The 27,745-nt window shown below is 41.2% G+C and overlaps 1 protein-coding gene across 1 annotated transcript in view; it reads right to left on the bottom strand.

Moving 5' to 3' along the window:
* The window catches only part of DRC11 (dynein regulatory complex subunit 11), a 110,102-nt gene that overhangs the window by 32,238 nt on the left and 50,119 nt on the right, over positions 1-27,745 (bottom strand). The window contains exons 7-11 of the mRNA XM_075153782.1: positions 25,822-25,906; positions 18,301-18,423; positions 13,048-13,123; positions 6,736-6,842; positions 6,427-6,522 (exon numbers count right to left, since the gene is read on the bottom strand). Coding sequence (XP_075009883.1) covers positions 6,427-6,522; positions 6,736-6,842; positions 13,048-13,123; positions 18,301-18,423; positions 25,822-25,906 — 487 coding nt within the window. The remainder of the gene's footprint in view (positions 1-6,426; positions 6,523-6,735; positions 6,843-13,047; positions 13,124-18,300; positions 18,424-25,821; positions 25,907-27,745) is intronic.

Here is a 27,745-nt window from a genome sequence, read left to right as displayed (position 1 = left end):
TGCCACCTCCCCAATGAGTGCCCAGAGCATTGTACTTCAAAGCCATCAGTCCCGCTCCTTCCAGTAGAAGTTGCATACAAAAGAATCCCAGGGTCATTTGCTCTAAGAAAAAACTCTTCTCTCTTTCCTTTTTGGAGCATGACTCTGGTTGAGTGGGTACAGCCCTTACCCAAGAGGAAGCAGGATGGAAAAGGGTGTGGGGTCCAAGTAGCTGCTCCAGTGACTGTTCACTTTTTTTTTTAAATTGCGGTAAAATATATAAGCAGCTTCCCTGAGGGTCACTGAGGGTCACACAGGGTGCTTTAGCTGGACCAGGACCTGAAACCAACCCTCCTGAGTCTAGCCTCCTAACCGTTAGACATCCTTCTGCCTTCTCTTTTCTAATGCCTCAGGGAAGAAGCTTGAAGAGGTCAGAAAAACATGACCTGCTCTTCTCTTGATATTTTCACCACACTTTCACTATGGGAAGGTTTTGACTTGTGCGACTAGTTTCTTTACATGCTGCAAAAAAGCCATGGAAAATATAAATAAGAAAGATGTGAATCAGTAATGTGAAGCCCCTCCATTAATTACAGCTCACAAGCCATAAATACGATTAGGGATAATTAGTAGTGGGGAGGGCATCATTAATCCATGTTAGTGCCCACCACTGGTGTCCATACTTAAGTTCTGCAAAGCACTTTAGAATTACTTCAGTGGAGCTATTTACACAGTGACATTTGTGCACCATGGGATTTCTTCAATGGCTTAAATTTAAGCATGTGCTTAAATGCTTAGTTGATCAAGATAGCTTATTCTTTCCAAAAGTTTATGTTCGCTCTCCTGGGAATACAGTAGTTGAGTTTTTTTTAATAGTGAATACTTCCGCAGAGCTCTAGAGGCTATGTTGTTGAGTTAAAAAATCCTATCCAGTTATCTGGAAAATGATGTGGGGTTTTTTTTTTCTAGAATGGATCAGCAGTGTTCAGAAATATATCAATTGTAAGTTCTCAATGACAGTCGCAATGTAAATAACCTATGGTTCAATCATCTGTTACTGTTTACAATGCAACAAAGATAATCTAGATGAAAATGTAAATTAAACCCAGAACTATATGGATAAGCTAACTGGGAAAAAGTGATGGTTTTAAGCTTTGGATTAGAATAATGCAAACAACTCTGTACCTGCAGAACTACACCTCGGGTTTCTTTACATAAATAAGCTTGGCAGCAAATGCTCGTTAGAATGTGCCGGTGGGGTTTTGCTTTAAAGAAAAGGAATAGGAAGAACAAAGCATATGCCATGCTGTTTTAACAACCGAGGAAATATTGAGACTGTCAGCGGTTTATTTCTGGTGTTCCTCCAGCTTTGTCTCTTTAGCCTTTCTTCCAACAAGCTAGAAATTACATATCACGGGGTCTGACTGGGAAGAAAAGCTCATTTCTACCTATGTAAAGACACTAAGCATATGTTGAATTTATTGGCCAACTGGTATTGTCCTCAAGGCAGCTTCACCAATAAAGTAACTCAAGAGCAAACAAAAAATGAACTATGCAGGGGAAAAATGTGTTTTCCTAATTAACATCAGCATTTCTGGGAAATCTGGCAAACACTGAGATGCGATAAGGGGAAATGTGAATTGTAGACAATGGCTTTCCTCCAAAATGTCTTATTGGGAACCGCTTTTATTTAGAAAATGATAATGTTTAATGAATGTGAACATGTTCATCATTTATAATGGAAATCATCTTTTTTCTATCTCTGAAATGTCAGTCTAGCTTCTGTGTAGCCATCCATTTACTCGCTTATTTTCTGCTTTGATAAGTCACATGTAGTGAACTGCATTAGTTATTAGTTGGCAGATGACAGAAGACCATCTCCCGTGCTCAGTGTGGTATCTTTTCTTACTGTGTGGGCTCATGAAAATGTTTTGAGTAGCTCAGAGGTTGCCACGAGCAAACACAGACCTGACTTCGGACCAGATTCCAGAGCAGAGAGTCTCTGGCACCAGAAGAGAGAGGGTAGCCAAAATGTCACATTGAGGGAACTCTTCCACGTTGGAACTGCAGGATCTGTGTCACCCTTTGGCTGTGATCATACAAGTCCTGCTGCCATCAGCTGTCCACAGCCACTGCCACCAAGCATGTGGAGAAGTAACGAGAGGAAAGTACCCCTGTGGTATTAGGGAAATGACGGTATAAGCAGCAGTCTATGAAGTGTTAGAGTGGATTCCTTAGATCATGTGTGATGGGAGGCTGAGCAAGTGCCGATTTGCACTGTGTGTGCATCTGCTCTGGATTGAGAAGTTTTTTCCGGCAATGCCAAGATATAGAGAGCAGCTTCTGATACTTGTACTGAAAAAGTCCTTAGACAAAGATGTTCCCACTGATTATTAAGCCCTTGCGAAATGAGGGGCTCTGATTTGTGGTTCCTGTTGGATTTAGCTACAGCATCCAAAGAGGTTACAGCCCTCACAGCTGGCTGCGAGCTCTGGGTGCTAATCTCCATCAGCTACAGAAAATCCAACAGGGATTGTGAATCACTGTCCTCGCACCTAGCCTTTCCTCAATTCTGACCCAGCCTGTCTTCTGGCCTCATTCACTATGGCTCTGCTCTTATCAAGTGTTTAGATTGATGTCAATATTCTTGTCGTAGCCATTGCTATAGTTAATCTCTTGTCGTTTTCGTTGCTTCTGTCCGGCTGCATCAAAAAGGGATATCCAAAGCTGGGCTGAGATGCTAGCACGGCCTATTTCAGGAGAAACTTTTACACGCTTAGGTTCCCATGGCTCCTCTGCCTGTTTTTTCTGAATTCTGGCTATGCCTTTTGTGTATGTGTGGGTGTGGTCACTTACAATGGGTTGCTCTACCTGCAGTTGGATCGGAAGCAAATCCTTAGGAGAGCAGAGCAGGAAAAGCAGCACAATAGGCTTGATAAAAAGCACTCTGATAAGCACTCAAATGTAACTTCCAGGTCAGTAACTGCAGAGCTGATCTGTCAGCTCTTACTTCGGGTGCAAAGCCAGTTTCAAGAAGCCAGGTCTGCAGTAGCGTATTTGCAGATTCCCAACAGAAACACCCTCTGAGTACCATGGTTGGGTACACGGCATCTGTCTAGAAGAAGCACTTGTAAAGCTGATGGGTTGTGTTGAGCCACCCAAATCAGAAGCTTGGGTTGTTCAGCAGAAAGGGGTGGACTCAGAAGAACAACATTTCACTAAGAAAAGTTTGTGCTGGCTCAAGGATGCTACCAACCTTTTAGCAATCAATTACTTCAGAAAATGCTCTGTGCTCTGTAACAGGCTCCTCTAGCTCAGCTGGGTGGGGGCTTGGACCTTCTGACATTTCTTTGCCAGCCTTCCTAGACATCAATGCCATATCCCTCACGAGGAGCAATCTCCCTTCAAATCTTTCCTCAGCCTGCCTTTACACAGGTGCTTACAATCCTAGCGTGGTGAAACATGGCTGGGCAGATGACAAGCTGCCGCTGGGCATAGTGAAGAAAAATGCTATTTGCAGCAGAGCTGAACCATATTCCTTTGTTTCTGTTGTATTCTCATCCCCTCTCCTGTGACAGTCATCAGATCAGGAGCTATCTGGAGCAAACAGAGCCCAGCACAGCGTGTCTCTGAACGAGGACACTTGTGCTCTATACCCTATCAATGATGGACCGTAAGGACAAATAATAGTGGGACAGTCTGTAGGGTGAGATGCTTCTAACATGGATACGGGCATATGAGATCTGTGCCTCAAAAGATAGCGGTGTGGCTTGTTGCATACTAGGTGCAATCTAATTAGTTTAGGTATTTCCAGACCAACCTAATGGTCTGGAGACCTATTTGTAATGAGAAGAGCAATTTGTCCTTCCACCTAAAATGATTCTTCCACAAAGGTGGCAAATGGCTTTTATCTCAGCGGCAGTAAGAGTAATTCTTGATAGGGTTAAGTGTCAGCTTTTAGTATTAAGTGGTATTTGAAAGTTTGGGAGCCAGTGATAAAGTTCAGCCTAGAAAGTACTGTGCATGGAATTAAAGGAGTGGCCTATACATACACCTGGAGCTGTTAAATTTTGTTTATTTAAGACTTGAGCCATCTGAAACACTGACTGGGAGGGAGCTTCTGCTTTTCCTTTAGAGTCTAATTCCAAAATGTCTTTGCTGAATCCCCCACAAAAGGGACCTCCAAACAGGATTTCAAACTCAAATCATCTCCTGTGGGTCAGTCAGATTTTTTTTTTAATATGGAGTTGACAGAATTTTTTGAAGTTGTAAACTAATTATCCTAAGGCGCGTTTGAAGAGGCAGAGGACATCTACCCTGTACACCCCTGGATAGTGACTGTTCCCCGACAACAAAAAAGCCCTGGTTCTACTGTGATATCTTATTGCAAAAAAAGTAGAAAAAATCCCTCCTTACAACAGAGGGGATGGCTAAATGTGGCATTGTGAGTTTGGGGTAACTGCCCCTAGACAGAAAACTCCACTCGTAAGAGTTCACTTCAAGAAATTACCCTCACTGCCCGTTCCGCACTGACAGAGTGCAGAAAAGGATCTGTATTCTCTGAAGAATGTTGAATCTTCCTGAGAATGCTTTTCTTTACAGAATATCCCTTTTGGGAGGGAAAAAAAAAATTTACATCGTGCTCCAGACGTGTTCATGGCTACAATGAGAATCCAAACCCACTGTTGTTTCACATCGCGTAGTTGGTGGGGAGATGTATGGGACCTAGGATGTGGTAACACATGCCTTGAAAAACTAGAGGATTCTTGCTAAACAACAAACTAGTAAGCTGCTTCCAAAACTTTCCAGCTCCTATTATCTTTGTTTTATAGGCCAGATTTTCATAAAGCAGATCTGAAGTTTGATTGTGAAGTGTTGGTTTATGGGCTGAGATATTTATGGAAATACAAATTAGAAAAAGCCTTTGCTAATGCTGATTGGACATCTCAAATAGTTTTGCACAGGGAAGATGTGTTTTGATAAAAACTGCATACCTCCTTCCATTCCCCACCCTTAAAATAGAACTGTTTTTTTTTTTTCAGACAAAATCTTTAGGGAACTTGTATTATTTAATTAGAACTTCTTTCCTCTCTTCCCCCTCCCCTCATTCTCTCAGGCTACTGGCACAACTTGGAAAAACAGAAGTTAAATAACCTCCCTCTACCAAAACCATTCAACATTACACTGAAAGGAAAAAAAAACACCACCAAACAAACAAAAAAACCCCAAACAAAAACCAAACCCTAACACAAAGCTTTAGAATTCCAATGTGACATTTTGAAGCAGTTTTGACCAGCTGATCTAAATGCATCTGCCCGTGATAACTTTGGGAAGATTGTTGTAATACTTTGTCTGTATATCTTAAGCCTCCCTATTTCTGAAACAGATTTAACAATCCAATTGGTATCAGTTTTCAGAGTCGCGCCAGTCTTGCATTATTAAATTGCCCCTGCACCTTTGTCAGGTGAAAGAGCATTTTTAAAGATAATTTGAGTAGAAGCACTGCAACAGCAAGTATTTGCATGCTAAAGGGATTATAGAAATGAAATACAGCATGAGATTAGGGCTGGCTATTTGCCCTGAGGATTTTAAGTGGATCTGCTGATTGAATGGTAGGGTCTGTAAGCTTTGAGTTATTTTGCACTGACATGATCTATAGTTTAAATGCTTGGGTAAGGAATTCGGGGAACCGCGAGCTGTGGAATTCTGCATATGGTAATGCTGTGAAACTAGATGTGAACATGATGTGGGCTGTGTTTCAGTGGGTAACACACATTAAAATAACGTACGTCTTCAACCTACTTTATAAGCTTAAGCAAACTTGGCTTAATTGCGAGTTCCCAAACCCTTCAACAGTAAGTAGTAACATAGTTAAACGTGTAAATGTGTACCTGGCTGTATGTGATCTGTGTGTTGTTACAGATAAATGAAAGGTTACACCAAGACATTCAAAGTTAATTTTTTTTTTTTGGTGTACAGTTTTGAAACACATTAACCAGCCTTCATTTAGAAGGAAAACAGCCAGCAGCTGGAAAACTTACTGGCACCCAGATCCACGCCTTCCTTGGAAGACTGTATTAATCTGAACCTGTCACCTCAAAGAGAGGGACTGCTTGGATTTTCCTGTTTGACTGGATCAGAGGATTTCAAGAGGGTGTGTATCCCTCTTGAAAACCTGATCTATCTTGTAATGATTTATCTCTGGAATAGTTCAACTTGTCCTAAGCAATATTTATAAAGGTTAAGGAATAATAATAGCTAAAGGAAAAGGCCCTGAAAAAAGCCACAGATTTTTAAACGCTTCTGACTTAAGATTCGGTAAATGTTTAGAGTAGACGTTTTGATATCGGTATCTGTGAGACTAGGGCTTGCCCTGAATACTACTGTATCTGGGCAGAGAACTGAACAGAGAATATCAGTTGAATTCTCCCAACTTGCTGCTCTTACCTTTTCACTTTTTCTTCCTTTTTTCTGTTTGTCACTCTTCTCTCCATCCACAGCCAGTTTGAGATTCTCCAGTTTCTGTTGCATCAATTCATCAACCTATCCAGACAAACACAGTCGAAGCTTTCCAAGTCTTCTGTTCTGCCACCACACCTCAGACAAATGTTCAGCTAAACAAGCGTTAAAGCAAAGAACAGACAGTAGGGACTCTGGAAGGAGGTAAGGTCTATGCCAGGGCCAGTTCTTACAGCTGTAGAGAAATATACACAGGCAATGCACGTTATTAGTGTCCTCTTACTATTGTAAGCACACCTGCACTCTGATCTCTTCCTCCACTTCTTCCCGTTTCTCTTCTTTGATCAGCTCCGGGTCGTGATCCTGGAGAAAATCCCATCCCTCATCTCTGTTCTGCCAAACGGCTGTTATCCAAAAGAAAGAAAAAAGGGGAAAAAAGTTACAGAAGCCGTTGGCTTCTCCAACTGCTTCTGGAGGCAAAAAATAGATAGTTGTAGGCAGCTTTTATTAAATTATCAGCTGTATGAAAGTAACAGACTCTAGGGACCCTTACCAAGTTCAGAGCCCCGTTGTGTTAGGATCTCTAAATCTTGAGGTGAACTTTTTTTTTTTGCCTTGGGCTGTAAATTGGTATCAGATTTCAGGAGGATAATGGGATATGGAGGTTGTCATTTTCTGGTTGTAAAGCTGAATGCCTGGAGTGTTGTTCATCTTCAAGAGCAGGTAGTACAGTATCGGCCAAACTATATCGTGCCCGATGTTGGCATTCTTTTTCTCTCTGCTTAACAGCATCGTGCTTAAATCTTTACCATGAAGAACTCACAAAGATGACTCCTGTCCTGAGGAGCGTGCTCTCTATCCATGTCTCTTGGCTGGCATAACGCAGGCTTGGGGACCAAAGGAGGGTGTTTAATTTAAACCAGGAAGTTTTCCTTGTTCTCTCCTGCTCAGTTATCGAATGCTAAATTAAAGCTGCCGCAACCTTGCGAGTCAGCCTTTGTAGTAATTCATATGAGGCTGAAGCATGGGCCAGGAGCACTGGAATAGGCATAAAAGCCTGCATGGAGAACATGGAAATGGGAGTGTGAGGGGACAGTGAGTCTGAACGATAACCCGCATCCAACCCACAAGTGACGTACGGGCACGCAGGGTTTTAACTCTGTCTGGGGAGTTTTAAGCTTGATGCAGTAACTGAGAGGCAGTTGAAGTCTTTTCCAAAAAGAGACAAGGCTCACCTGACACAGCACCTTTATTTCTTAGCGTTGTGCAAAGGATAAGTAATAAGGAGACCAAACTCCGGGAAGAAAGCAAGCTTGTGCAAACTGATGATCAAAAAAACCCAACCTGTTTACGATAACATAGCTAATGATCCTGAGGTGCAGCTCTTTATTTTTGTTGAGGCGAACTGCAATTTGCTCTTTAGAAAGAAAACTAAATGAAGTCTGGCAAGCTCGGTGCACGTCTGAATTCTCCGTTATTAGCAAAAGGCACCTTTTTCTAATGGAAACACCTCTCTTCTTCCTACATTTTTTTTGAGCTAATTTAAAGGAGGACAATTAATATCTTTCATTTCCTTGCATTTTAAGCCCTGATAGTATCTTTATAAATGGCAGCTAATCTTCAGCAGTATGTGCTAATTCAATGTCCAGATTTCCACTTTAAGACATGGGCTCCTTTATGAATCTGTTTTGTAGAGGGTACGCTTTCCTGGACCCGCTGCCATTTCTAAGGCGCTATAAATTCAGGAAGGTTTTCACAGCACCCATAGGAGATCATTCAAGTTTTAGTCCAGTTAATATAATATTGGCTGCTATTTCCATCCCCTACGAGTTTTCAGAGTCACATTACGTGCAGAGTATTTGTGGCTTTACACATAGGCAATAGTTTTTGCAGGTGAGTAGTCTTAATTTCATAACTGAAAATGGTAGAGATGGAGAAGGACAGTGGATTTCTTGGTAATGAGGAAAGAAACTCAAAGGTATAGACATTAATTTCTTTAAATTACTTGCGGGTCATCAGATGGCATGACAGATGTCACATAATATTTCAAGAGGGAAAGCTGATTTGCTCTAGTTAAAAGGTACTCCTCCAGGGTTGCCAGCCTGGAATTTCAGCCTTAGGGAAAAGGGATATTACATGGAAGTTATGTGAATTTTAAAACACTTTCCTGACTGGGTCAACAGGTTGCAAGTGCTATGTTTTCACAGGAGTACTAGGTTTTAGATATTTATTTTTTCATAGAGGGATCCATAGATTTTTATTCTGTTTTTTTTTCATAATTGTTTATTGTCATTTTGTAAACTGATTAGTGGTTAATATCCACTGCAGGCAAACCAGTGACAGTCCCCACAGCTTAGGCAGCTGCCTTTGATATTACCTGGCAATGAGTTTTTCAAGTGCTATATTAGCCACCAGGTTAGAGGTCCCTAATTTTAGGAGATGAATAACTCATAGGTGTTAGATGCTATGTTGTTCTTTTACAGATCAACAAAATGTTTCAAAGTTATTTTTAAAGTAAGGTCAGGAGGCTAAGGATGTTGTGTTTTCACTGGCTGGTCAAGAGAGCCTGGTATTTTGTTACAGACAGGGTCGTCCAGCTACGGGAGCTATTCCTGCGCGTGTGTGTATGCAGTGCAATTTATATCACCTCTTCTAAAATAGCGCATGCTTATTTTTGGATTATTTTCTATGCATACCTCTCTAGCTCAGAACTCAAAAGACAGCCCAGTCCACTAACACGACTGCTAACATCACCATCCCAGCAGTATTAGTTTTCACTCTGCAGACTAGTAGGTAATTCCAATACCCCTGAATTTCAGAGAACAGCTTGTGACTAATAATTGAAATATATTTATCTGAGGCCTGAAGCTCTTCTTAAAACGACTACTTTCAACCTCCTGGCAAGAGGATTTGAATCTTTTGTTGCTTGGTTAAAAATACACAGTATCACCACACCTTAAAGTTCGGGCCATGGGTATTTGGGTTGAACTCAAATATCCTCTGCAACACCGAGCAAGTCAAATATCACTGGCCGTCTGTATAACGGGGGAAATAGCACAGTGGTGCCTCACAGCACAGGGTGCCGCAAAGATAAAACCCAGGAAGACAGAGGTAATGATTCAGACTGCTTCATTTGCTCCGCACAACCTCTTGCTATTCCAATGTAAAGGTAGATGTCTCAGAAACTGGCTGTTTCCAACAACAGTATATAAAATAAGTGGTTTAGATAGGGCTTGGCAAAGGTAGTTAGCAACTAGCAAAACTGCCAGATACAGTTCCAGAAGAATAAAAGTCTTCATGAATTCCAGTGAAGTTTAGGTAGTAGTTCTAGCTTGGTAGAGGTGGGGGGAAAAATGGGGTGGAAAAATCTGTAACCGAAATGTTTAGATCTCTGTGAAAACTGCTCTACATCTTTTTAAATATTTAAGTAACCTAAGAACAAAGCTACCAGTTTCAGGGGATGGGAAGGCTTTCTTAATTGCAAGTGTTGAGAGGGGTGTGTGTGACAAAACAAAAATGTTTGTTGTTTGGTCAGCTATCATTCAGGTATACTTTAGACACACTCGTAAGGGTCTTTAAATGATTCTGTCGTAGACAGCTGATAAAACCCTTTCTTAATCAAGCTCCCTTACTTCAATGATGCTTTCAAGATTTATGCACTAATAAATTTGAACTTCTGTGCAAACTGTGATAGTAACTGAGCTATTTCTACATAAGACTAGAAAAAAGTTCCTAGTGTAGAAAGACCAAACTCAAAACTCTTTTTCTAAACAATTCTGCTACTGAAATGAAAGCAGGCTAAAATTAAAAATACAAGAAACTGCTTACACTGTTCTGGTCAGAAATTGTTTTAGATTTGATTCTGGAGGCCTCGAAAAAAGGAACCCTATCCATCACCAGCTTAAAAGTAAAATTATTCTGAACAACCACCAGGTAGTATTGTGATAAAGAGTGTCCTGCAATAAAAAGCACTAAGTGCTTGTGGATGAGGCAGGGGACTGTGCTGCATGGAGGAATTAACAGCTGTTTAACTAAAAATAAATATGGTGTCGAATAGACACCATACTTGGTTCCCTAAGAGGGGAAAAAAAAAACCACCTGAAGTTTAACTGCAGAGCTATAGACTCTTACTGTGCATCAGACAGAACTGCAGCTATTCTTTGAAGCTTGCAAGAGAGCTCTTTCCACTCTGAGGATTTCTGGTTGTGCCCTGTGCAGAAAATGGTTCTTTCTTATGTGCCGTTAGAGCGAGGGGAGTAGCTGTCAGCTCTGGCGGGATGGGCTGGAGATGAGCACTGGTGTTTAACTCTGAATGCCAGGCTGGAGTCTTTATCTACCACAAAAGGATGCTGCCCATCCCTGACCTACCTGAGCATATTATTGCAGTGTACCTGCAAGTGCTGGCAGTACATAATGGGGAGATGGAGGTACTCACACTGACGGGCTTTAGGCATCCAATTCAGGTGCCTGAATAGGAACAGAAGCTCCACAAGACAGTTAACAGGCTGCTGAGTTGCCCTTGGGAGGCCTTGTGAGATATACAGGAACACAACACCCCCAATTCAGCGCTCATCTTCATGCAAAAAGTTAGCACGAGTAATCCCAAAATGTTGTATGCTTGCAGAGCTCTAAGCAGGTATCTTGTTCGGAATGGCAGTACTAGCGTTCAGATACAGTGTGGGGGACAAACGTGTTCCCCATCCTCTCGTAACCCCCCTGACTTGTTGTTACTTGAGATAGTTATGAAATCTGGGAGTCTCTATTCCTATTAACCTTCTGTGGTGGTTTTATTCCTAAGACTGGAATCCACTGCCATGTTGGGAAGCACTGTTTAAAGCCCCTGTGTGGAGGTTACAGCCAAACATGTTTTCTACCACCTGGAGGAGAGTTATTTGCACAAATACAAGGAGATCGTGAATTTGCAGCTCAGCATTGTATTGAAGCCTGTTGGACTGCTTTTGCCTCATCAGGGGATCCAAGAAGCACTGTGGGAGCACTGTAAAGCATAGCTACTATATCACCTGCTCATTAGCAGAGTGCTGGATGAGCATATGGCCAAGCCTATGTAGCAATGCAAAACCCTCCTGCCCTCTTTTCGCTACTTCGCAAGGGGTAGGGTCTCTACACTGCTCCTTTATTCCTCTTGGGACTTGCTGGATGGGAAACATTGGTCTCGCTATTGCTGGTTTTGGGTTGCAAAGTGCCATTTCATCCTGAGTGCATGGAAAAGCACAGGTAACGTTCTTGGCCAGTTAAGGAAAGAAGCATAGGTGAATTTGTTCCTTATCTAAAACTCCTGCTGACTTCAGTGGTGTTCTGATGTAGCATTCAAGAGTACAGTCTGGGAGGAACTTCTCTTTGGCTATAAAATTGCCTTATGATTTATAATGTGTAAGAAAATCCTAATTGTTGGAAGTCAAAGGTCAGGCAAAACTGTATTGAAGTATATTTAGCAAGTAAGTTGTATGCTGCTTTCTCTCTGGCCAACCCAAATCAGGCAGAAAACTTGATGCCAGTAATTTGTCAACAGGAGGTAATAATGGAGATTTTTCATATGAGGAATTTTAGCAAGCCACTAACTCTGCAGAGTGGGGAGCAGAAAAGGAATTTTTAATAATTGTTTGAGAATAGAATCTGCATGAAATATAGCAAAAAATAACCCCTGAAAGCTTTGATCAGGCACATTTTTGCAACCAAGGACTTCAATTTGACTTGTCTGACCTTTGGAGTCCTCTCGTGCTGTTCACTTATAGTTCACGGGGCAGGTGCTCCTTTCCATTTTAGACGAGTGCATGACTTCTGTGCTTACTTCCAGGCCCAGCACAAGTCATTGCTAACTCATTTGTGCATCGAGGGCGCACACTGAAGACGAGTATTTAAGAGATAGACAAAGGCATCAAGTGTAGAGGAGAGGATAGAAGAGATATGGAAAAGAACAAGACGTCCTTTTGTGAAAACCATTTTTTAAATTTGAAAAACCCTACTTTTGAATGCTTTCTCAAAGTGAAAAACCAGCCAGTCTCCTAGCTATTAGTTTGAGTTAAGTCGCACAGACTTTGAATGAAGCAAGTATATTCATAGTCCAGCAGCATTTCTCATGCCCTTGCTTGAAAAGATGATCCTCCTATTAAAACATGTAATAAAAAATAATTTGATTAGCTGTAGACTGTATAGGTGAATGAATCCATGGACTCTTGCAATGAATGAGAGGAAGACAGGATCAAGAGTTACAGGAACATGAAGACATTGATGCTGAAGCCTGGTCTACAGTATAGTGCTTTTGAATTATTTGCTATTCAGACGTCATTTTTGTTGCCCTCAGAAAATCCAAGAAAGCTCCTGCATGTACATCAAAGCACTTTGGTTCTAGCTTGGCCACTTTCACTCATATAGAAATGTACCTTCCTGTATGATTACCTTGAGGGACTCCTAAGAAGGCTTGAGGTACTGAGAGACTCCCTTCCTAAATACCATTTTTATCTAATGTCCTCATTTCTATAATGTTCCATAGTTTGGGCAGCTGCACTGTTTGACCTTATAGGAATGACATTCAGGTTCAGCTGAATTAGAAGAACATTCCAGCTGTAATTGTTATCTTTTTCTACTGACCTTTGTATTGACTGTTTCCTTCCTCCATTATTGAAAGGAAATTACTGGGAGCCATTTTCCAGCCCTCCTCTTCTTCCTAGATTGGGACGGGGGGCAGGGGGGAGAAAAACATAATTTTAATTGGATTTTTAAAGATATGTTTTAATTTGAGGAATAAGATGCTGTTATCTCAACAATGAAAATCTTCCTAGCAGGCTCTAAGGAAGTTTTATCCCCTTGAGTGAAGAGAGGGGGTGTCTGTTCGTCGGTTGACCTACTAAGGTCAGAAGAATTAAACTTAGGCTTGTTTGAACATGTAATATAGGTAGGAGACTTGCAATGTGTAAATGAAATAAAAATGCTATTTTTAAAGTTACTCTTATTGTAGGGCTGCTCTCTCCCCTCGAAAAGGAATTCCCAGCTTCTGGGTAACTCAAAACTATTGAAACCTCATTTTAATCTGTAATCAGAAAGAAAAATAGTGATCTTGGTATATCTTGCAAAACAAAATATTTTGTTTCAACTTTATCAAAACATTTTGATGTTTTCCTGTCTAAAGTAAATGACATTGACATGTTTCTGAAATAGTTTAATTTCATTGAACCAGTACTTCTGACAGAAAAACTTGTCAGAAAATTATGAAAGTTTCTTCATGTCGTATCAGTCATAAGTCTTCCAAATGGTAATAGTTATTAGTAGGAAATAAGATCACTGTTTGGGGAGGAGGTGTTTTATCAGTTTTTGCTAAGTTTTATCAGGCTTTGCTAACCAACGTGCAGTCTGTAACCCACTGGTTATCAGTAAGATATAAAGTGCTGCTCCTGGAATAACTAAAACAAAACAAAACCCCTAAATATGCCTCTGTAATTAGGTGCCATTTCATACCTGCTATCAGCAGATACAGTTGCGGCCAGGTCATGTGCATTATTAAATATGGTTTTAATTAAAGTCTTATTACAGTAATTAAAGTTTGGGCCCAGAAGGACATGTAAAACCTAAATACATTTATCACTTCTACCCTAAGCTCTATAGATACATTTGAAAAAGATTCAGGAGTTTTTTGACTAAATATTAAGAACTGTTTGGGTAAAGTATAAGCAAGGGTTTGAGGACTTGACATCCAGAGCCCAAATTCCCAGGTACTCTAATGTATTCTCAATTTTTGCAACGTGTGATGTTTTGAGATTCATCCTTGGATCATTTGCAATAGGCAGAATATGTTCCTTTTAACATTCTCCCATGACGTTTTATAGAAAATGATTAAATCGTGATGTTTTAAGAGGAAATACTGATAATTGCTAACTATTTAAAACAAAGCAAAAAAAAAAAAAAAAAAACCAAACAAACCCCACCCCAGAACAGCCTAAAATGGGCTATTCATTTTTAGCCTCTTAATAGCATAGGACACATTAACGTTTCTTTTATTGTTACAAATAAGCCAATAAATAATTTTAATTACTAGCTTCAATGTTTTCATACACTGATGTAAATAATATGGCTGTGTCAGTTTCATTGATTTTAATCAAAACCACTGTGTGTCTAAAGGACAGTTGCGGAATGCTGTTCTGTATTCCCTCTTGCCTCTATTAAGGGCGCAAAAGTCAATGTAATATAAAGAACTTCTTTTCCTTTGAAGTCAGTTGATGTATTTTCCTACGCTCCGTTGATTGATTCCATGCTTGTTCTGTTTTAAGTGTGCTAAGGCACCTTGAACCAACAATATACGTTTCAATCTCAGCAGAGATATGGAAATAACAGTTTGAATATATTTCTGAAGCTTTCCAAAGCCTAGCTTTGGTGATTCTCATTCAACAGCAGGGAAAATTTTGAATCGACTCCATTGTGCACTTTTGCTAATGGGTTTCACTAAGGACAAAATGCTTCTCGCTGTTAAACATTTCTGGGTGAAATCTAGGGGTGCACAGCCTTGCTCATGTTCAGTGAGCGAGACAGGTTGCAGCATGTTGCTGGGTAAAGCAGTCCAGACTGGTATAACGTGTGTTCTGCTATTGAAAAGAGGGATCATACGGTGCTGAAGTTGTGTTGTGTTTTGTTTTGGGTTTTTTTTTCCTTAGGTGCCCGATGGGAAATCAAATCAGCACCTTACAGAGAAAAGAAAACAAAGTTACTTTGATATCAAATACGCCTTTTTAAAGATTGCTATCGGGCTTTTCAGAAATATTTAAATTTCCTTCTGGGATCAAACTCTTGTTTTCTTTAAGAACTGAAGTTAGGAGCAGGGCTTTTTTCTGTCTGCATCACTATGACTTATAGCCTATACTTATTTTAATAAGAGTCCTGCTGTTAGAACTTTTTCAAATCCTTCTCAACTGGTCTTAGATACTATTTTTTTCCCCCCCTGTCAGTATTATAACCTTGGAGAGAACGTTCCCTTTGTTCTTTCTCAATGAACCATAGAGAACCTGATATAATGGCTCAGAATTTTACTTGACAGGACTTGTGATGGTTGAAGAGATGAGAACAACCTCAAGTTATAAAGCACCAGAGCTCTATATTGGTATTTCACCCCACTTCAAAACAACCTTGCGGAGGCTGTGTGGGGATTGAGATTAATTTTTGGTATTGTTGGTTCTTATCTAGTGAATTGCGCAAAACCAACAAGGAATCAAATTTATCCTGTGAAAGTCAGGTTTTTAAGCAGATCAGTGAGTTGCTATCCAGTTTCAGAAGTTTGTGTTGGGTTTGGCATTTTCAGTGTGCCTTAGACTGACTTGGCCAGCAGGAGCAGGGAGGTGATCGTGCCCCTGTACTCGGCACTGGTGAGGCCGCACCTCGAATCCTGTGTTCAGTTTTGGGCCCCTCACCACAAGAAGGACATGGAGGTGCTGGAGCGTGTCCAGAGGAGGGCAACGAAGCTGGTGAAGGGCCTGGAGCACAAGTCTGATGGGGAGTGGCTGAGGGAACTGGGGGTGTTTAGCCTGGAGAAGAGGAGGCTGAGGGGAGACCTCATCGCGCTCTACAACTACCTGAAAGGAGGTTGTAGTGAGGTGGGGGTTGGTCTCTTCTCCCAAGTAACAGCGATAGGACGAGAGGAAATGGCCTCAAGTTGTGCCAGGGGAGGTTTAGACTGGACATTAGGAGAAATTTCTTTACTGAAAGAGTGGTCAGACCTTGGAACAGGCTGCCCAGGGAAGTGGTTGAGTCACCATCCCTGGTATTTAAAAGACGTGTAGATGAGGCGCTTAGGGACATGGTTTAGTGGGCATGGTGGTGCTGGGTTGACGGTTGGACTCGATGATCTTAGAGGTCTTTTCCAACCTTAATGATTCTATGATTCTATGAAGTGTCTGGAACAGCCCTTTCCATTGCCTGTGCAGGACCAGAGGGGGGTTTTGTTCTGAGCCAGCTGAGTTGGGAAGGAGCGAGGACGAGGGCAAAGCCATTAGAGGACGCGCTCGAGAATGCTCCCCAAAGGAACTGGTCTGTCCGAAATGCTACAGGGTTCTGTGAATGACAATGGCCTTTAAAGTGTCTAATTTCGAAAGCTTTTCGTAAAGTACATGTACTTTTATCTGATCTTTCCCATCGAGTTCTGCAGTGTATGTGCTGATTTAAGGAGTTACACCATGAAGCTGTCCCACAGAGCTGAACTCGGCACTAGTACAAGTCACCAGAAATCTTGTGGACAACAAACAACTTGGTATCAGTATTATTTGGCTTAGGTCTGCAGGCGTTACACGTTCTCCTCTGTCGCTCCCGCAGGTTGGCTCTGCTCTGCCACCAAGATAGAATGAGGTGGTACCAGCAATCACCTTCCACTGCTTGCAGCATTATGCCTTCACTAACGCTGTGATAGTGTTGCCCAGATGGCAAACAACTGCCTTAAGACATGTGTGACCGCAGCTTAAAAAATTTCCTGTTTGCACAGGAGCAGCCACTACCCTTCCTAGTTGGCAATGCAAGACCAGGCTTAAAGAGCTTGGAAAACACATTTATATACGCTGCTCCTTCAGCCTGCTGTGCATCTTCATTTACGAAGGGAAAAAACCACCCCAAAAAACGCAAATGTTGTTTTGTATGACCCAAATAGCAACTTTGCTGGTTGAAAACACTACCTAAGTTACAAGTTACCACTTAGATATCCATCTCCCAACTAGATAGACTGATGCTTCCTAAGTTCATGTAGTTTAGGTTCCTGGCTAGCTGTTACGAGAGCTTTGGCCAGATTAATGGATGTTGTCCAAGAAAAGCATCTTTTTTGTTATATGGTTGTTCTAGGGTTAGGACTTAAAATTAATTTGTGTAAAACTTGCAGTGAAGAGTAAGCTTTGCCCCAGAAAACTCACCCTTCTCCTCCACATATTTGGTGAGAGATTAATGACCCTTATTAAAAAAAAATATATTGTTTCAACTTTGTTTATACGATAAAGTAAATGAGAAGCAAAAGCTGCTGCTTCAGCAAAAGCCTACAATTTTTGTTGCATAGCTCGCTTTTGAAGATGCCCTCTGGTCACTGCACTGTTTCACAGGTGTTTTCCTCAGTGAAGTTGTTCCTGAAATAACTTGGAAGCATACCTTCTGTGAAACCAGACCTTAGTATATCAAAGACTTCAGGGAGTGTATCATACATTAAGAGGTGTCCACTGTGACTTGAAGCAAAGAAGAGTTCGTACCCTAAGAATGTGGACTGAAAATGCACGACTGCCATTTACAGGCTTACAAAATATTGCCTCGCAGGACAAAACATGCAGCTGGACTATGGGGAACTGTGTTTATAAACTAGTTTGAAATGCATGCAAGCTCTGATCTGACTCAGACTAAGATTCTTGTTTCCTATTCTTGTGTGAAGGGGCGGCAGTAACTAACTTCTCTGTACCCAACACTAGAAGTGGAAATGCTTGGTTAGATAGCTGGGCACCATTTTGTTACCTGCACAAAAAAAGCAACAGTGCTTTGAAAAGTGCACGCACACCCTCTTGGCCACAATGTCAAAGCCATAAAGTGTATTTTTCCCTCATCTGTGTCTCTGGCAGTCTGCATCTACATCAGCTCTTCCCACTGAGCTGAGTCATGGCCATGCAAATAGCCATTCCTAAAATATGAGAGGTGAAATTCAGTTCGCCAGAATCATCGAGGTGATTGAAAGGCTGAGGGGGACCGGCCTCAGCCAGTTCCTCTGTCTTCTGAACCCAAGCCTGAAGCCTTGGTGACCAGTCTAATGTAAATTAATAGCCTCTGCCCACACGTGGCTGAATAGGCTGGACTTCGGCTCTGTTTTCATAAACTAACCGTTTTTACTGCAGGAAGACTTACTTTCTTTCCAGTTTTCTGTGGTTTTTTTCCTTTCATTTTTTCCTTCCCTTCTTTTTCTTTTTTTTCCTTTTGGGTTTTTTTCTGCAAAGCCATCTCCTTTTTGGCAGCCAGTTCTGCAGCAACCTGAAAGAGACGGAAAGGAATGTGAAGAGCTGGTCAAATATTTTCACGTGCAAGGTGTGTTAGACGTGTGCTGTAAGACTTATGAACCAGTGTGTACTTTTCCTCCTTCGCTTTCAGCTTTCCAGGACTGGGGAAACACGGTATCCTCTCTGAATTCCAGAGTGGCTGACCATTACAGAGGAGTCCTTTTAATTTATGCTGAGGGCACTCCCGCCTGCAAACTTTAGCATAGGTACTGACTATCCCAATATATCATTGGGAAAGAGGCGATTTCTATGTCCCAAACTGCCGAGGGCTTTTATGGAGTAAGACCAATTCCTGAAATGACCCAGAAACACAATACCCTAATGACATACAACTTAAAGTTCCCTCTGGTCTTGGACTCAGATTATGAATTTGTCTTAGCATTTCTAAGGCAGATTGATTTTACAGAGATGGATTTTGAGAGATTGTCCTGAGGCACGTCTAATTTCAATATGTGGCTAAAGACTGAAATTGTTCTGGTGAGTGAGAGAGATTGGATAGAGATACTGTGACAAGCTCTGACAGATATTCACGGATAGCCTGGCATCTTCACCCCTGCAAGCTAGTAGCAGCTGATAACTGGGCACAGCTACATCATTTTCCATAACTTTAGTTCCTGGCCATTTATACTTTATTATCTGAAAAAGGCAGAGGGTGAAATTTGCTGCTTCTACTGTTCTCTTGTTCCCAGGCGCCTTTCATAGTGTTCTTTTGTGAGATCGTCTACTGGTGAGTGTAAATCAGAAAATCTGTGGCCACTGAAGTTTGTTAATGGACCGTTAATATTGGCAGTACCACGGAAGAGTAGAAAATAAAAAAATTTCAGTTGTAAGTTGTTTCCTGTAACAGTAAAAATATTTGTTTTCTACAGAATGCCTTTTAATGCATTGAAGATTGGACAGTGGAAGGGGAATGACGAAAAGGGCTATACTTTGCAGCCAGTGAAATTTCATTAGTGGATTTCCCCAAGCATTTCAGTATCTTACATTTAATTAAATATGGTAATTTAAACCCCAAGCACCATTCAGTCATATCTTGCGGTGATAAGCAGTGAAGCATTTCATTCCCTGGGATAGATTAACAGATTGACTAGAGTTCAAAATAGGTTTTTAGTGTCCCAGCAGGCCAGTCGTATCCAAAACCAACAGAGCTACTCAAAGCGTATCCTTTACTGTAGCGCTAGTACCCTGCCAGAAATCCAACCTTGCCACCTCCGCCCTCTGCCTTGCCTGCCTACCAAAGGGCAACCACCACTTCCAGCATCTCAGGGGTGGGTTTATCCAGCAGGATACCTGGTAGGCGCACATGCGATTGACAAACGGTTTTCGTTTTAAGCAGTGTTTTTTGAGTACTACTGATGATGTTTTAAGTATATCCAGACTTTGATTGGAATGATTTACTTTCATGTTTTTATACAGCCTATACACTGAAAAGGGTTATATAGAGTTTCTGTTCTCATGAACCTGCTATAATGGGACTGAAGCGTTGCACCGTCCCTATCCCTCTGTCTTGCCTTCATCAGTTTTATAAGGTGGCAAGAGAAAAAGTTTGTTTATTGTTTTCAGAACCGCAGTATGAGCTATGGTGCTACGTCTTGAACTAACTGCTCATACAGGGAACAGAGAAAAATGGCGCTTGCCGTTAGCACTGAGTGAAATGTACAGTAGCGCAGGCAGCCAAGTCTGGAAACGTGCACGGTGACTGCAGGCACAGGTTGTGTACATCCGAATAACACCTGTACAGTCTCTCTCGTGGATGCCTTGGCAACATATATGTAGTCCGAGACGCCAAGTAGTTTTGGTGAAATGCTCCAAAGCCATGGAGCTGGCAAGGCTGAAGTGGCTCTCTGCTTCCCAAAAGAGAATGAGAGAGCAAATATAATTTTTCCTTTTCCATATCAGATGCACCTTCTCCTCTATACTCCTTCAGTGCAGCTTCTCCAGCTCTGCTTTCACCTCTGCTCTAAGCAGCTCTATAATTGCAGAGGACTGGGAGCTGAGGTGAAGCTGGCAGTGTATCTAACCTTGAATGGTTTGTTCTCTTCTATACAGAACAATTTCCCCTCCAGCTACAAGAAGATGCCTGAAATATCTGACAAAAGAAGAGGAAAGAAAGGGAAGGGCAAGCAAAGGTTAGTTTGAGATACTAAGCAATTCACCCACATTATAATACAGTTTTTTTTTCCCCTGAAGAAAACTTCATAGTGGAAATAAAAGCAGATGTCTTCCTAAATTATTTTAGACTGCCCTTTTCTTTGCTAGGTTGCCTCCTTTTGAAATGATGCTGAAAGCACTTAGAAAACTCTTAATATTGGGGAAGAGAATGCATCAGTAAGAACAGACGAATTTTAGTGTCCTTTTTTTCTAGTCTTGCTGTAGGACTCCTGTTGTGCTGGTGATGACTTTTCTCCATTAACATTTTCTTCTGAGGCTGAAAAGACATTTTCCTCTAAACTGATATCCCACAAAAGTCACATTGACTTTTCTATTCATACATCGGTTCAAGTGTGTTTCCAAGCTCCTGCAGTGCAAATCCCCTTTTTTGGGAAAGAGAGGGGCACAAAACCAGAGTGCGGCCTATGAATGGAAATGCTGATGTTGGTTTATGAGCCAAGTATGTGAAAACCCCCAGCTGCCAGTAGGACTCGCTCATGTTCTATGTTCCTCAGCCACAGAAAGCTTGGTGTTGGCTCAGGCAAGCTGATACTTGAGGTAAATGTTCTTCTTCAAGAATAAGCCCTTCCCTCATCCCTCGAAAGAAGACCTTACTTGAACTTCTTGTCTTTATTAGTGTTGTGGGCATAAATGAAATGCAGGGATAGAGTGAGTTTGGGAATTCTGGATCTCCAGCTGCGGTGGGTGAGAGGCAGCCTCAGAGCCTTGTAGTTTTGGCTCTAAAACCGTTTTGAACAGAAACACTTTATACGCACGTAGCCTAGTGTTCCTGGGGAGAAAATGTGGTCTCTTTGAGTATTAACTCTACAGGAAGAAGCTATTTTGAAATCTAAGACGAAAAAAAAGTTTCTTCAAGAAAACAGGCCTGTTTGAGATGGGAAGAGATGCCATCCCCATGTCCCAGAGCAGCATGCCAAACATCAGACTGCCCATTTGCGTCGCTTGTTCGTAACATGCAGCATGCTGTAAATGTGCTTCCCCCATTCTGCCCCCCTATCTTAAGGACGTTTAATTACAACTCTTTCTATAGGCTGATTATTTCTGTAAGGTGGTATATTTTTTTGTCAGCTGGAGGAGATGTTATTTTCATCATGGTGGGCCTGGGACTCTGTCCCATCGAGGTAGCTGAGGGCTGGCGTTCTGGATGCGTTCCCTCTCACAGGCAAATCCATTTGCGTAGCTTTTAATAATGTAGCATTCTGCTGGCAAGGCATTTCTGAGCGTTTACTTCTGGGTGTGTACCTGCAAGCAAAGCTTAAGCCATTAGAAACAAACTCAGTGATCTGTCTCTTGCAGGAATTAATTCAAAACGTTGGGTGGGATTTCATAGCTTTATGGGATCTTGCAAAATCTTACAGTTGGCTTTAATAATCATCATGCATTTCAGTCCATGATTGATATATGCTCTCTAGTCTTTTTCCACCCGGCAGATGTTGCCCAAATGTAGTTTAACTCACCGGTTAAACTCACTCACTCACTCCTGTGTTCGTTTTCTGGCAAAAGCCTCAAAACGTTGGTCTCCACTGAATGTGTTTATGAAAAATCTGTTAGCTTTGGTGGTAGAGGTGAAAAGAGGTTGTTGATACTGCCTGGCTTTTTAGGCGTACAGCCCAGACTACTGCCTTCAGCCAACAGAGATCCTGTTCGTGGGCAGCGGAGAGCCACTGGGCTAGGAGTCTACCTGCTGAATGGCTTCATTGCAGGGAACTGCTGTCTGGAGGTGAATACATCTGCCCGTTGTGTAGCCCAACAGAGACTGAGCACCATTTCCATCCTCCTGCGTGGTTAACTTGAAATCATCAGAATATTTTAAGGCTTTGAGGTGCTCAGCTCCAGCTGATGGCACTGTGTGTTTAGCACTTGTGAAAATTCAGCCTGATAATTTCTAAAAGGAACATCCAGAATAGTGTGGAAAGAGGAAATAAAAGTGAGCGTAACTGTAGGCATCTACTTCTATTACTGAAAAATACAGTTGGTGTATTTGCTGTCAAGATAAAAGCATATTTGCAAAATGCTGGATACTAGAAAGTACAACTCTACGCAGCCTCTGAATCCTTCTCTGATGCTTTAAAGCTATTCATGATCTATATATTTGGTAAAAGTGAGTAAGATATTACACATGGGGGTGTGCGTGAATATTGCAGTACTTGATTGCATTTTACTATCCCTACCTGGGAAATAGAGATATTAATTAAATATTAACTAACTACTGGGGATCTCTTGCACTTCCATTCACAATCAGACTGATTATTGGGATTCATGGGGATCTTTAGCTGTTGGTAATAATGAATACTAATTAGCAGCATAGTATTGCACAGAGTGCCAAGCGAGGATCAGGAGCATATGTTTGCACAGCAGCTAACACATACTTTTTCTCACCCCTTCTCTAGATGCTGCTGGATCAGATACTGTGATTACAGTAATGTGGAAATGACTCTGTCCTCCATGCAGCAATTGAACGTACAACCAAAATCTTGGTAAGTAAGCATCTTTTTTTTTTTTCCCTGATAAGTTATTTAATATTGAAAATGAGGGGGAGTTGGGAGAGGGGGAATGTGTCTGCTAAATGGCAACTCTCTTAGCTTATTTTCATGGTGATGAGGCTTAATGAACTACAGGAAGAGATCATAAGTTTGTTGGCAGCAGTATAAGGGCAAAGCTAAAAATTGTCGCATCTGATGATTATCTCTGGAGCAAAACATAAAAAACCATTAGGGATAGACATCTGGAACAGATGCAGGGAGATTACACTGATGTCTCAGAATCTTAAATTTCTCTTGAAGAGTATGTAAAGTAGAGAAAAGCTTCTTTTCAGTCAAGAGACAGTACATATCTTCCTGACTAAACCACCACGTACTTTGGATCGGGATCTCTTTGGCATATCTTTTTGAAAGGTATTTGTAAAATGTCATGAAAGCAGTTTGTGCAGAAGGCCAGCTACATTACAAAGTCAAGTAAGGTCAGAGTTGTCAAAGGATAAAGAAATATAGAATGTATAATAATGCAGCAATGGTTCGTGAAGTGATTAATTTGTATTTTATTTTCCCCAAAGTGTCTTTACCTAAGTCTTATAAAATGCTTGCTTTTTAAATACAGTTCAGTCCCGATTTTTCATGGAGTTTAACCTGGGAGTAACCAACCCATTCACAGAAGCTAATATATACAAGAGGTGATATCTTGTCCCCCCGTGAAGTCAAGGACAAAACTCCCATTAACTTCAATGGGGCCAGGATTTCATTTACTATGTTGCCCAGTAGACCAGTGTGGAACAAAACCAGTTGCCTTAGGGATTTTTAATATGCGGCTGACTCAGTTGAACAAAAAATGTTTTACTTGTCTGACATTCAGGTAAAATCACGAGCGTACTAAACTTTCTTTTGCCAAGTGTATTCTGGATATCTGTTAAGGTTATGTGATATACATTCTGCTCTGGCCCAAAAATCTTTGAAAATCAGATAATTGCTAGTGAAAATTTTCTGGGAAAATAGCTGCATTTCTTTCTTCCAGGTATTTTTCTTTTATGCAGGGAAAACCAGGTAGTAAAACAATCGCTCTAGACTTTTGGCTTCCTTTATTTTTTTTTTTTTATGCAAAGAGAAAGCAGATGCCCAGGAAAGACAGCAAAAGAGCTGAAGGTGGGAATTCAAAGCTGGGAATAGGACAGGAAGAATATATTTCTCCAGAATCTACTACCATATCCAGTTTTGTTCAGTATAATTTTTGGTAATGCTTTCTTTCTGAATTGCGTTTATCCTCATTGGTAGCAGGTCTAATTAGCATAAGGTCCCCTGAAGCCTTCTCCAGCAGTAAGCCATACTTGCTGGGTGGCTCCCCATCTGCTCAGAGCAACCAACAAAGCTTTCTTGACTCTGGCATGTGTTTCTACTTTAGAAGCCGAAAATTTAACCGATGGGTCTCCTTCACTTTGAACAACAGAGTGGCTTAGATACAGGGGCTGGTGGGATTGACCGTAGCGTGCTCTGAACTTGGCTAAAACCAGGAGTACGCCCTGAGCTCAGCTTTAGTGAGGCACGGAGGGCTGTTTGTAGCTGTTTTCTTGCATATTTTTGTAAGCAAAGTAACTAATGGTTGGAGTATTGTGTTTTTTGCTGGGCTAGTCTGTATTTACATCCCCTCAAATTGCAGAGATGCTGCCAGCGTGCCCCAGGCTTTTCCCTATGATTCCAGGAAGGACTGAATCCAAAATGCTGTTTCACCATACCTGCGTTAGATCATCAATTGCAGGCAGCTAATAAACACAACAGTCTGTCTCAACAGGGGAACTTGAAGGACCATAGAGGTCAGGTTTTGACAGTTTAGTTTTCCTAGCCCACTAGTAGCCACCACGCCTGGTTCACTCGGGGGCCAGATCCTCCTCCTGCGTGTGGGGCTTCCTCTCTGTAATTGCCCTCAGCAGACCCATCATCCTGCTAAGATCATTGTGGAGGGGGGATCTGGTTCCGAGTGCCAATCGCTGCCTTCACTGCTCCAACTGGCCTTAATCGCTTCTCTGTGACAGCCAGATCACAGGAAGAGATTATTAGCCAGAGAAGTCAGAAGAGGGATTTTACCAGGAAAAACATCTGAGTTCGCTATAAGAATACATAAGATAAACTAAGATAAACTTCCTTCACTTGAATGTGCCCCTTGTTCAAGCTCGCTTAATGGATCCTTGGCAGTAAATCAAGGCTTAGGCCTGCCTGCATAAGAAACTCTTCTCTGCTTAAACTAAACTAATTATTGCTAGACTGTGCTGATACTGAATGCAAACACACTGGAACCAATTTCAGCCTTTGGGGTAGCTTTGGATGCCTGTTTTAAACCAAGGCTCTTTAAACTGTTTTATATTTCTACTAGTAGCTAGCACCAGTCTAACTACATGGATTTTGCAACAGGAGGGCAGCTCTTTGTAGCTGAGCTCTTTCCTCTTGGCTCCCTCAGACATTCACCTGTGTAACTTGCATGCCTGAGCACCTTTTGCCATGACTAAGTGGCTGCGCATCCTGAAAGGGAATAAACTTTGGTACGTGAGTTTTGTGGTTTACCTTGGAAGAAAACAATCCTTTCACTTGCAGCAAAAAGCTCTTTAAACAGTAAGGTTCCTGGCGTGCTAGAGGCCATTGTTATGAAAAATTACTTAAATAAACAGACATGTTTTCCCCAATCCCATTAACCTTTTGCATTAGAGGAGTGACAGTACCTGCTCTGGAGTTTTTTGAGAAAGAATCGCCATTGAACCTCCTGCCTCTCCAGTAGGATAGTCAGGAAACTTGCCTATGATGTGCCTGTGAGAAACAAAAGATGGAAAAGGAATTAAAATCCATAATTTTTCATCTGGTTGACAAAGATGTTAGATCGTGGGGAAGCATACCATCTCTCACCTCCTATTCAAAACCAGAGTGCTATATTCCCTCCTATGACAGTGGCTTCTTGCCCAGTAAATTCATTAAAACAGTTACTAACCCATGTCTCTTGTCCCGTGGCCCACCAGACATTGACAGTTCTCAGGGAATTTCTTGGGACTGCACATCACCTCACAGCTGAGAGGCTTAGCTTTAAGTGTTTATGTTTATAGCTCTGCTCTCTGCTTTCAACATCTAGCTTTTTTAAAAAAATCAATTTTATTTAAATCTGTTTTTAATCTACAAATTCCAGATTGTATTTTCGTGTGAGGATCACACCCTTAAATATTTCCAAAGTACTTGCACAATTAGGTGCTGATGGAAGCTGGGGAGGGGGCAATGAGGGGCTTTGTGGTAAGGTTTCATGGACGGCATGGATAACATGGGGTGCTTCCAGACCTTTCAGCAAGAGATTAAAAGATATAAATAATAGTTACAATCTAAAGGCCATTTATATTGATAAGAATGTTTCACTACTCTCACTTCTGTAGCTTTTTGGATTATGTCAGTAAGACTTGCTGTTTGTTTGGTAATATCAGGATGATTTTCTGTTCCAAAGAAAATTCTGACACTTCAGAAAAATCCTTGTGCTACTTTCAAACAGAATGGTAATGTTTTCTCTAAATGAAACGAAATTTCCCTTGAGAAGAAAATAGCTCAGAAAGGTCAATGTGATTCATAAAAATGGCTTTCATTTTTTTTAAAACAACTGGTACCTTAAGGGATTTTTCCTAGTCTACTGTTAAGCAGTAGACTCAATTTTAAAGTGAGAACCTTGGAACAGAGCATCCATTATGTTTCTATAGTACCATGTGTACAGTTTGGATACCTAGCTTGTATTAATGTAATACAAATTACAAAAGAATAAACAAACATTCGTCTGTGATTGTAAGCTCTGACTTGCGTGTTCAACAATTACTAGTTCTATACGCAAACAGATGCAAAACGTTGGTCACTGCTTTCCCAGAAACCAGTTTGCATGAACGAAGGGATGTCATCGTTAGTGTAATTTTTTTTTTTAAAAATCTAGTAAGAATGGGATTTTGGCCTCAAAAACCTGCATCATCTAGTTTATTTAATGTTAGAACATGTTTCATTTTTACAAACAGCTAGAAAACAGCTCAATTTTATGTTAAATGCAATCTTGTTTTAAATGCTGCTACAAGTCTGGCTTACAGCAACAAATTTCTCAAAATCTGATATTAAGGCTGTTGCTACTTCACTAATGCCAGCTGGGAGGAAGGAAAGGCAATATGCACTGCGGGTGAAGAATCAGTTTGGAGTCCATCGCCCACTGAATGTGGTATCAGTGCCAGCTTTCAATATTTATTAGTGTTACATTTGGCATTTGTATTAGCTTTTCACTTTTAAATCATTTACAGCTCTTGGAGATGGAAATATTTACCCTTTGGGTATGTATGATGAGTGTATATCCGAGTGCTGTAGAAATTCTATCAAATTCTCAAATTTGGAATTGGGTTCCAGTTTGTTTATAATTTGTATTTTGTGCGATTCTTCTGCTCACAGCTGGTGCAGCTGTTTGGGATGATGGGGGTCGTCATCTCTTTTTGTAGCAGCTACAGCAAGCGCTTATGTTGAAAAATAACTTGAGGTGAAGAGAAGGTAGTGCTAATCCTTTCACACAAGTGAAAGGAAAGTGTCAACCATTTACTGACCCGTCAGCTGCCTGGGGACTGGGTCTTCGGTTGAGGGCAACGCAGA

The sequence above is a fragment of the Calonectris borealis genome, chromosome 6 (genome assembly GCF_964195595.1).
Source record: "Calonectris borealis chromosome 6, bCalBor7.hap1.2, whole genome shotgun sequence".
NCBI lineage: Eukaryota > Metazoa > Chordata > Aves > Procellariiformes > Procellariidae > Calonectris > Calonectris borealis.
This window is presented reverse-complemented; position numbering and strand designations above follow the sequence as displayed.